Here is a 12,197-nt window from a genome sequence, read left to right as displayed (position 1 = left end):
TATACGCTGAATTCTGAGGACTCTCCTTATCAATCTTGCACCTTCCGCAATGGGTTGCTCGCGTAAACGGACAGGACATGGCTGCGACAGGCTTCCCAAATCCACCTTCGCTTTTATAGCCGTGGTCTCTCATCTTGATTACACGAAGTAATTTACAATTACTACTCTGAAATATGAATTACATCTGTAATAATCACATACATGTAATAGAATGTTAATAGTACATTTCCCTTTTTTAGGAAATGACCTGTATGTATGTGTGTGAAATCAATAAAAGGATCAAGTGCTGCATTATCTTCAGTTACATTGATGTTATTTATTTATCGCTGTTGCTTTCGTATAAATGAAGCGGACATACCTGCGTGGCCGCGATCTAATCCTGTTTACATAAAGTAAACCTGCTCCCGAGCAGGTTTACGCTTACGGCTCTGTTGCTATGACAGCAAGTCCCGGATGAGCTTCGGGGAACCGAACGATCCAGGATCACGCGAAATCGTCAACAATCAAATCCAGCTAACTTACTTAGCGAGGTACGAAGAATGGGCCCCTGTTGTCAGGCCTGCAGGTACCAGGCTGTTGTTCTCCTTTATCTCATAGTGGACAGAAATTATTTTTTGGAGTGGCACGAATAATTTGTGTGGCATCAAATTTGATGCAGAACAGCTGATTGTTCTGTAAATAGTTTAAATGTTTATTTAAAAACGCCTTGGCTGCATTAAAAGAAAGCTGCAAAAAAATTTGTTGTTTGCTAAACTGAGTTACTTTTTTAAAGAAGTAACTATATATGTCTGTGAAGGTTCTCAGTCATCCAGGTCATCGTAGTCAAAGGAGCTTGCAAAGAAAAGCGTCTGGACTTCTTTAAGTTGCTTGAAGACGTTTCACCTCTCATCCGAGAAGCTTCTTCAGTTCTAAGGTCAAATGGTGGAGAGTCCCAAATATAAACCTAGTGGGAGTGACCCCCCACAGAGGGACAAAAGGACCCCCTGATGATCCTCTAATCGCCTGAGCCAAGGTGTGAAACTGGGCGTGGGTCCCAATCAGCCAGAGTTTCGGGTGTGTTCATTGTGAAACCTGGCCCCACCTTATCATGCGAATTCCTGAGGTCAGATGGCCCAGGATGTGAGTGGGCGTTAAGGCGTCTGGGAAGGGATCTCAAAACTGGATTATAGATGGCAGAGAGTTGGTGTCGTAAACCCCCGCCTCTGTTCAAAGATGGTCGCTCACAGTGGACACAGATGGCTTCTTTCACTCCTCTTTCAAACCATCTGTCCTCTCTGTCCAAAATGTGAACATTGGCATCCTCGAAAGAGTGACCTTTATCCTTAAGATGCAGATGGACTGCTGCGTCTTGTCCTGTGGAGGTGGCTCTTCTGTGTTGTGCCATGCGCTTGTGAAGTGGCTGTTTGGTCTCTCCAATGTAGAGGAATGCTCAGACCTCTACATCCAGACGCTTTTCTTTGCAAGCTCCTTTGACAAGTAACTATATAATTAATTGCCCAGCATTGGTCATTATATACTGTATTTTGCAGACAGAGAGTTACAGAACTCTCTCCCAGACCACAGACTCATAATACAAGACAGAGCTTTTTTTAAAAAGAAAGAAAGTTGTGTTTTCAAAATTGGAGTTCAAGTTATTTTTACTTCCAATAGTGTTAGCATACTACACAGGTCAATGACTAGATTTTTTTTTAACATTTTCATTCGAAGTGGGGTAAAGCAGTTAATTAAAACTAGTCTAACATAAATGTAAATGCTGTAATTTGATTATTTTAATAAACCATGTAACTTGGATGGATTCGATGCTGGCGTGACCACATTGCACACGTCTGCTGTTGCTCACAGTGGTCCAAGGGATTGCTCAGGGAGTTTGTGTGTTCGCTCAGACACGAGGGAACGTCGCCTCATTATTCTGAAACACACAACAAAACTATTGACTACACTACAAACTAACTACACAAGATGTGCGCTAAACATCGCAAATCTCTCACATCTCAAAACACCGCTGTCACTCCTAAAACTTCCCCCCTTCATAAACAACTAAATTCCATATTGCCATTTCATTTTTTTGTTTGGTCCACATGGTACATTTTTCCACCAATAGGAAAGGGTGGGGGGTTTTTGGTGTTGTTTTTGCTCACAGGCTTTCAAGCGTTTTCCTTATAAAACGCCGTTTTTACCGTTTCTTCCCGCAGTAAATATAAACAACGATAGTATTCAGGAAGAAAATCAAACATTGCGTATATTTTTTTTTATCATAACTCTGGTTTTACGTGGCCTATCAACACAAAATTTAAAACTGATATAAAGTCCACACTTTTTCCGTCTGTCCTGCTCACATCTCCAGTGGTTGTACACGTTGTCATTAACGTGGCTTCACTCCACATCAGCCACGCCGCTTTGCTAGCTAAAACACCGGTGTCGGCACATAAGGACGCTGCCTGTCATAGCCTGTAAACCACGTTGATTAGCTGAATATATACTAATGTGAATCGCATTATTGGCCGGACTATGGGATAAGGAGGCATCGTGCTAATCCCATAAGGGAGCAGCCAGTCACTTACCGACTAACACTGCAAAACAGAATTGTTAACATATTCATTTTAATTTCAATTCAGGTTAGATTTTTTTTGTGCGCAACGCAGATTTTCTGTGCGCAGAGATCGTGCCAGCAGTGCGCAATTGCGCACGCGCGCAGCTTAGAGGGAACACTCCGTCAGTCTTGTTGCTCTTGAACAATAAAATGTTTAAAAATGTCGCGAGTTTACCTGGTGATATTGTCATGCAGGAGGCGATCGCGAAAACGGCAAACAATTAACACCACGCCGATGGTGCTCACGGGGCAGCAAGAGTAAACGATCGGGAGAGTCTTGTCTTCGTTATCGTTCCCCTCTTACGTTTTATTACTCCAATTTCAGCGTTTTCGCTGCACAACTAAAGCGTGCAGTTTACTTTGTGTGCATTCAAATGGAGTCGAGTCATCTAGCTCCACCTGTGGCCATGTGCCATAGCCTACAGCCAGATTAACTTGTGACGCACATCTGCACTTGGCTCTAGCGCCACGTTTGAATTCATGCACAATACATTTGGAACTTTCTGTTTTGTCTGTTTTTGTGTCTTGCAAATAAACCTTTAAAATAAATGAAATGGTACTATCTATTTAGTTTTGGCCTACATCAGTAAGAAATGCCAAATTATATACACAAAGTTATGGAAATCACCACCCATTCATGATGATTCCAATAACATCAAATAATAACATGTAACATCACATCCTGTAAGCATAGTCTGATTGTGTCTGATGTATATGGGTAATACATCAACATGGCTGGAGAGAGTTGGTAGTCATATACAGTCTGTATACGTGTGGTTAATCCAATAAACATTTATAAGGACATGGCAGTTACTGTCAATTTACAGCAGTTACACAGTGATTAGTAATAAACAGAGCCAGTGAGACGGAGTGCATTTAAGAAAGTGAGTGACTCAGGTGTGTCGGTTGGTTTGTCATCTGCCACTGGTTCAACTTGATGGAAATCCTTTGGTGCAACCGTAAGAGAGAGATGTGCATAAACAAATACACCCAAACTTCAATAAACTGAAGAAACACTGTAAAGAAGAGTGGGCCGAAATTCCTCCACAGTGATGTGAAACAGTAATGAAATCATACAAAAAACCACTGCTTCAACTTACTGCTGCTAAAGGTGCTGAAAGTTTCTCTGTGCTGCTGTTTTTCAGGAGTCACTTGGGGAACATTTTTCAGGACCAAAGATCTTGACTTTCAGCCATGTTATCTATGATAGAGATGCAAAATCTATAGATTTTGCTGGCTAAACCTGAACAATCAAATCAAATGTTCAAAATGTAAATTTGGTGACAGGTTAACAGAAAGCTTGAAACATTTATTCTGACAGGGAATCCGTGTCTGAGATTTGAATGTTTAACCTTAAAGGGCTGTTTTCATATGGAGGCAACTGGACTGTGAAGCATTGAGTTTCATTTTTGGTTAGTGCATCATCATAATTATTCTGGCACCAAGCAGCGATGTGACTTGTGGACTACTGCAGGCAAAAAATAAAACTTCCGGGCCTTCTTTCAAAGTAAAAGTAGTTGTGGGAACCTGCCAAATGTTGTGTTTCCATCAGCATTTTAAAAAGCTAAAATAAATAAATGAATAAAAAGAGTGGGTGGTGGGCTGAATGAATGATAAAACCACTCTGTGAAGACAAAACAAAGCTATAATAAATGACCACGTGCACAGACATGCACACAAAAACTGCGTGACTCCTTATTGGCTGTAACTCACCGCGCGTGATCACCTGTAATGTTCTTTAAAGCAAGAGGTTCAGGTGCTATTCTTTTTATTTTAATCTTGAAAGCACCAGTTTCTGGATCAGCACCCTAAGTAGAATGATCAGACTTTCAATAACGAAAGAAAGTATCTGTCTGATATAATCTATAGCAGACAATGGTTCCCATGCGTATATGGTGCAATTCCTGGGCCTGCAGTCACTGCACCTGCCCAAAGTCCAAGCCGAAGCCCCCCGAAAAGGCCAAAGGTAGGCTGTAACATTACCTTCCTTTAACTCTTTGACTTGTATTGAGTTGCAGAACATTTTTATTCCATGCCTGTGAAAAAAAAAAAGGACTCTTCAGTGAGGAATACATAGCTTTGCAACAGGCAGCAGGTTTACTAAAAAACAATGATATGGTCTTTTTTTACCTTAAGGCATGAGTCACCATTTTTGTAAATCATGCAATGCCAATGAAAGCTGATGGGCTGCATCATCAGCAGTTTTGGCTTGTGTAAAAATTACAGTATCATGAGCATACATATGAAGTGCCAGATCTTTATTGGATGACCACTTAATTTCAGAATTTAAGAAACAATGCATGTGACTTTGGCCTGATATAAGCTTGGCATCCTTTATCCTTTATTTTTTATTCCTATTTATTCTATTTATCCCCTTTGTATATTTTATTTATATTTGTCTCTGTATTTATATATGTGTGTGTGTGTGTGTGTGTGTGTATATATATATAACAGTTCTGTAACTGTAACTTTGGTCGTTGCTGTGCTTTTTTTGGAAGTCGAATTTCCCAGAGGAACCCACCCGAGGGATTAATAAAGTTCTATCTTATCTTATCTTATCTTATCTTATCTTATCTTTCATCTCTCAAGCCTTTTTGTTAATTATGCCTTACTAAAAATTAGAGATGGCACGATACCACTTTTTTATGTCCGATACCGATACCGATATCATAAATTTGGATATCTGCCGATACCGATATGAATCTGATATAGTGTTTTTTAATCAACAAAACTGTTTTTTAAAATATCTTGCTGCATTTTGCAAGTCTGCAAGTTCATACTCAAGTTTAAAACAACAACTACACTAAAGCTATTCTGTTATACCTGTATACAAAAAAAATATTTCATAGTTCAGCAATACTGATCAATCTAATAAACTTAAACCTACACCATCCTCACTATTCTGGTATTTTAAAGAGTACTTAGCGTAAATATTAAGAAACCTAACTAATAGGGTTCCAACTCCCAGCAACAACAAAAATAAAAAAATAAAAAATAGGGAACCACCCCTCACGCTCCACCTCATGATGCTTAATCGACGTAATCAACCTTAATTTGATGAAGTGTGAAAAAAAATGCACAGAAATCAATTATTTTTCAAGAAATATTAAATAGATTCAACATCTTTCTTCAACAAAATTGCAGACTGCACAGATGGTACCTTCCCAAAGGAAAAAGTACTATAGCTTACTAGGGTATATATATTAGACTTAATAGTTACTATATACAGTAATTGACTTCTATTCATTTTACATCAAATTAAAACTTTGGGTGTCAAATAATTATTTATTAAAAGCTCGACATTTTAAATGAGAATAAGAAAGAAAAGTATGTCTTTGTGCCCCCTTTTCCCTGTTCATGCCCTATCGGCCCCCCTGGCTAAACTTTGCTAGATCCGCCCCTGCACAGTTACCAGCGTCAGCTACGTCAGCTATGTAGAAAAAGATCCTGGTGTAGAAAGTAATATTAAATAAATTCTAACAACAGCTTATCAAGCTTAAACGTGCTGCTGTTGTTCAGCCGCTGGTTTCCTCTTTCTGGTGCAAAGTGGGCCAAAAACAAAGACGGACTCTCGACAGAAAAGCCGATCAGCTGATCATTAAGCAGTTTCACGATTGAAGTAGCAGCCGGAGAGCGAGAGGCAGTCGCTTAGGAATGCTTTACATTCAGAGATGGACTTACACACTTGCTTTACTTCTCTCGGGGATAACTTTGTCGGAGATGAAATGCCAGGTTGCTAGCGAAGCTCCACATGCTATCCAGACCACCGACAGGTCCTGCATGCCACAGCCGCTCTATCACGTGATGCATACTGCTCCGACGTGCTAACGTTCTGAGGTGAGTTACGGCGTGTTGCAAGTTTTGTGAGGTGCTTTCGTGATATTTAATGGATCGGATTACATTTTTTATTTTTCTCCGATATCCGATCCAGTAATTTAGGTCAGTATCGGACCGATACCGATACGTAATATCAGATCGGTCCATCTCTACTAAAAATGCGTACAACAGAGAAACAGCAGGGTTAAATGTAGTGTTAGGCACTTTGTTTCAGAAGGAGGTGGGCGGATCAAGACAAATATTGATAGCATCAATACCAACATTGGCATTGTATCAGATTGATACAAGTGTGGGAGGATCAGTACTTTGATTACTTTCACTAGAGAGAGGCACATTTACAGTCCAACTATCCATCTTCTTCCACTTATCCAGAGCTGGGTCGCGGGGGAGAGGTCTAAGCAGAGAAGCCCAGGCCTCCCTATCCCCAGGCACCTCCTCCAGCTTGTCTGCGGGAACACCAAGACGTTCACAGGCCAGCCGAGAGATATAATCTCTCCAGCGTGTCCTGGGTCTGCCCCATTTGCATCCCTGTCTCCAAAATACCCATTTTTAAGATACATGAAAATCTGTGATTTAATCAAATGTGTTCAGAATTTGCAAACTAATGATGATCTGATAAATCACAACACACTGCTCTCCCCTACATAATCGGTGTAAAGTATCAGAATCAGCACTGGAAATACTGGCCCTGTGTTGAATTGGTATTGGATCAATGCTGCAGTATTGCTCTGCACTGATTTCAGACACTGGATGAGCCAAGAGGGAGCACAAAGGCCAGTATAGGAGAAATGAGGAATATTGTCAGTCAGGCCAAGCCTTTGTAGTACAGTTCAGGGATAAAAATATGGAACTAGAAATGAACACAATGGGTCCACTTTAATATGATCCCAACAAACACATTTCGTGTTTTAATCCCTTTAAATAAACTTTCACGAATCATCAGTGTACAATCAGAGGCAGACACAGACTGAAGCAAAAGATCTTTTTTTAATTCCAAGTGAATCTTGACATGGTACACCATCATTTCATAATTTGACACTCACCAATAAGAGTCACCAAGAAGGAACCCGCTTTTTGTGACAAAGTATATACGGCTTGGTCACACTGAAACTCACTGAGAACTAGAGGAGGGGCGAGGGGCAGGAAAACGACTGCAAACTGGTAAGACACACATAATTACAACCAAACAATTATCATTTCCCCAGTCCTCAAATTGATGTATATTGCACAGTGCAGTTGCTACATGTCACACAAGTGTAGCATTTAAGATAAAAAATAAAACCAAAATGAAAAATCAAAGCCACACAAATCTACACATTTAGAACAGTAACAGATTCAATTTAGCAAGCATGTCTACATAATTGTGTCCAAGTACAACAAATGTTTACCCGATAATTTCATAGGTGCCATACAAAAATTCATGTGTTCACACTGCTTATTTTTCAGTCCATATGAGACATTGAGAGGATGTTTGGTAGCTTTGATATAGCGCCAATAACGGCAGGCCTGGGGGTCCAAATTTTAGTGTTAAGAGTGGAGCCATTTTTGGATTATTGCTTTTTTGGTTTTGTTTTTTATAAGAGGGACTCGTTAGTTACAATGCCTATAGGAGGAACTCTGTCACAGAAATTTCAGCTTTCCCCTTGTGTTTTATTGGTGTCCGAGCAGTCCTCAGGCCTGCTCGAGGATGCTGAGCACCAAGTGCTTTTGGATCCTGGGCTGTGCAACCCCTCTAGTGCCTTTGAGATTGTTAACCTCAAATGGAGAGGGGGGGGTTGTGGCGTGCGATGTTGCTGAATTTGGTACATCTCATCACCTGTGCGTGGCTGACAAAGAATACACACAGGGGCTGCACGCCGCAGGATTTAAAAACTGATTTTCCTTGGAGTGGAGTACATGTTACGGTGCAGTTGCACTCCAAGCCAAACTGCGCACCATCGCGCATCACTTAAAATTCATCAACGCGGTAGAATAGTAGACAAAAAAACCAAACAGGATACACCCATTAATTAAGCAACATAGCAAAAACCCATATGATGTAATACAATAAGCAGATCAGGGTGGGATAACTTTGGAGCTAAACCTTTGAATATTAATTGATAGATAAAGCCTTTTGAAGGAGCCCCTGACTGAAACACATGATGTCTGCCTATGGTAATAGCTGCATATCAACATCCCAATCACAAAAAAAAGCAAGAAAAAAAAAAAAAGAAGCTGTGCAGCCAACAGAAACGCAACAACATTTGAAAACCACAAACAGATGTCGAGTTCCACAAATACATTCACTGTTTGAGAGTAAAGCTTTGCATTTGTGTATGTTCAGGCCCTATGTTCTGGAGTACTGCACAAGTACGGTGAGCACGATGAAACATTCCCTGACTTGAACCTTCTTAGGATTCTGTGAAAAGAGGGATTGTTTTTAGACGTCATGTCGGTCTAACAAACAAACTTTGGATTTTTTTCTTCTTCTTTTTTTGTGAAAACAGGATCTGATCCCGTTAGAAAGAAAACTAGTCTTAACGCGTGACTGCTTTGATATTGATGCGAGACATCATCTCTCAGCCACTTGTATGAAGAAAGGCACTAGTTGTACAGTACGAAGAATTGCGAATACAGTCCGATAACGCAAATAAGAAGAAAACGATAATACGTCAACAGCACACAGAATCAAAGAGTGAATCCAGCCTACGTTTGAAATACTGATGCTAAATACATACGCACAAAACACACACACACACACACACACACACACACCAAAAAGCACTGAATTTAAAAAAAAAAAAAAAAGGGGGGGGGGGGGGGGGAAGAAAAGGAAAACTCATAACTTCCATTACAGCAGTTTACAATCACTTCAAAACAACAAAGCCAATATACAGAGGCACTATCATATAGAGTAGCATTCAATATACTCTAGGATCAAAATAAACCCCACTTCTATTGTATCTAGCTGTCAGAACTACAATATAGGAACGAGAATGCAGGCTAGAATGAGATTAATCCTCGAAATTCACAGCTACGAAGTGGCAGATAATCAGTACATAGCAGCTTATTATCTAATACATTCCAAAAAACAATTTGCCAAACACAGCTCAGAAAATAATAATAATAATAATAATAATAAAACCTCAACCAAAACACTCAAAATAGAGATCTCACAATATATTCCAATGTTGACAACCGCAACAAGTATGCTGGAAGTGAAAAAGAGAGAAATATCGTCGACCATGCTTCAGTAATTATTAAAAACAGACAGTCTTTGGTGCTGATTGGAGTAAAATACCAGCTGATATGACGGGTAAAGACACAGCTCTACTACACGGTGGGGGGAAAAGAAAGTCGAAAAACACTAGAAACACACAAATCAAGGCTATGCATCCACCCTGAAGGAATGTATCAAAACTGACAACAGGCTTCAATACATGGACCAAAAAAAAAAAAAAAAAAAAAAAAAAAAGGTTTGCCTCACATGAATAATTTCAAACGATTATAACTCTAATACTCGATAGCCCAGCACTGATACTGTAAGTTGATAGGTTATTTCAAACACTGAAAAGCAGTTTAAGGTAAAAACATAAAAATTCATGTTTTTTTAAAGTCTATGCCACTCCCAAAATCTAGAACGTAAAATGCATTAATGCAAGTCTAGCCTAAATGCCAAATAATAAAAACACAGCAACCCAGAGTCTATCTAGATTGTATTGCAGTTACAGTAAACAGTGACAATACTGTTGTGAATTAAGTATTATAGTGAATAGAAAACGATTATCAAAATATCAAATCACTCTTTATGTACATAAAAAGCTCATTCAGTCAAAGCCCTATGTGTGCAGCCTCTAGCTAAAAGAAATCCATACTCTGACTTAGAAAGCACACCCAAGTCCAACGTTTGCCAATATTATAACATGAAAACAAGGATTAACCTCATATGTATCCAATAAGCCCATCTTATTTAAACTCTGTAGGTTAAGTGCTGCAAGACTATTTAAATGTACAATCTACTGTATAAGCTCCTGAAGTAACGTCAGAGACACTCGTTTTAAGGCACTAAGAGAGGGCAGCAGTACAGTCTGCCCGAAACAAAGAGGGGGTGGGGGGCTATCAGCGGTCGTCGATACACACTGGGATGGCTTAACAAACACAATCTGACCGGCTTGTACATGCTACAAGGCAATAAGGATAAAGGGGGAGAGAGGCTGGGCCGCCTGACAGCAACAACTACTGATTTCCAGCCGTGAATTAGATCATACTCTCTGAAAAACAACCACTGATGGGAGGTAACATGCAAAGGACACATTCTTAATTAAAATTTCCTTATTGTCATATGAATTCATTCACTCCCGTTGCGCTCTCTTTAAAGCTTTGCGGTTCTAATCTATTATTACTTCTGTTAGTCGATTTCACGGAGAGTCTTTCAGAGCTCAAGATGCTCCGACAATCAAAACATAATCAATGAATCGGGATTACAGGCTGGGAATTTCTTTGTCCTCCGAACTTTAACGTCATCTTCGGCATTGTTACTTTTTTTCTTACTCTGTCCGCTATGATACGTTGTTTTCCATCTTCCCATCTTCTTCTTGCTCATCTTCATCATTACATGCGTCCATTTTGTGCTCTGCTGCTAGCTCTCCCGGCCCAGGTTGATGCCCCTGTCCACTTCCCGTGGCCCTTCCTGACCAGAAGGTACTGCTGTGGCCCCGCCCTGCTCCTCAGATATAAGAGAACTGGGGGTGGTGGCTGAGCTTGGTGGGGCTCAGAGGGAAGCCTGTGTAGGCGGCTGGGGAGGCCATGTAAGGGTGAGGAGGGGGCGGTGGAGGAGGGAAGGGAGGCTTGAACTGGTGGGGGTGGGCGGCGTATCCAGGCTGGTGGTGCGGGTGGATGGTTGGGGAAGGGAGGAGCCTGTGAGGGTGGGGAGCGGGGTGTCCAGGGTGGTGAGGGTGGGCGCTGATGCTCAGGGTCACCTGGTGAACTATAGCGCCTCCTTGGGGGTGGGAAAGACCGTAGCCATGCTGGAGGAGAGGGGGAGGAGGTGGGCGAGAAGGCAGGATGGGGTGGGGATGGTGGGCGGTGGTGAGTGGGCCGCTGGGAGGGTAGGACAGCAGAGTGTGGGGGGCGGCTGAGGTGTGTGTGGGGCTGAAGGTGTGCGTGTGGACAGTAGGGGGAATGTAGGCGTGCGGCCGCAGAGGCCCATAGTTGCCGTTCCATTCTTTGCTGCTCTGGTTTGAAGCGTACGGCTGCACCTGAGGGAGAGGACAGACAAAGAAGACTCATTTAACACCAGGCGCAACTCACACAGGAGCAGTCTGAGACCTCTGATATATGCGCATGCTCTTCTCTCTCAGAGTAAGACCAGAACACTGACATTACTCGTGTCTGTTGCTGTGAACATGAGCTCATAGATACACAGCCTAACGCTGCTGAGTTTTCCACTCCACTAAAAAAAAAAAAACAACAAACTCTTGTTTTACTTTCAACTGGCAGCAACAAAAAACAATATTAGAGATTACTGATTTAGCTTTTTGATTCACAGGTGAACTCTGGGTGATATCTGGACATGTTGGAAACCATTACTGGCCTGAACGCACCAGCAGCCAGTCAACTGGCTCAACAAGTTTTTTTTGCTGGTCCTAAGCCACTGGTTAAGTCATTTCATGAACAGAGATTAGAAGAGCTCAGAAAAGGGAAACAAAAACTTTCAGCACCTCTGTAAGTAATCCATCGCAGACAAAGTGTATAAACTGCACATTGTCTTTCCATGTAATCTATGCTGTGA

General features: G+C 41.1%; 1 protein-coding gene across 1 annotated transcript in view; it reads right to left on the bottom strand.

Moving 5' to 3' along the window:
- Positions 1 to 7,402: 7,402 nt before the first annotated feature.
- hipk3a (homeodomain interacting protein kinase 3a) overlaps positions 7,403 to 12,197 on the bottom strand; it is a 33,285-nt gene continuing 28,490 nt past the window's right edge. The window contains exon 18 of the mRNA XM_085360133.1: positions 7,403 to 11,664. Within this exon, the coding sequence (XP_085216259.1) occupies positions 11,134 to 11,664 (531 nt within the window). The 3' untranslated portion in view covers positions 7,403 to 11,133. The remainder of the gene's footprint in view (positions 11,665 to 12,197) is intronic.

The sequence above is a fragment of the Diplotaxodon limnothrissa genome, linkage group LG7, assembly GCF_057381915.1.
Source record: "Diplotaxodon limnothrissa isolate DT_005_m linkage group LG7, D_limnothrissa_male_GT1.1, whole genome shotgun sequence".
Classification (NCBI taxonomy): domain Eukaryota; kingdom Metazoa; phylum Chordata; class Actinopteri; order Cichliformes; family Cichlidae; genus Diplotaxodon; species Diplotaxodon limnothrissa.
The sequence above is the reverse complement of the archived record's forward strand: the minus strand, read 5'-3'. Positions and strand labels throughout refer to the sequence as shown.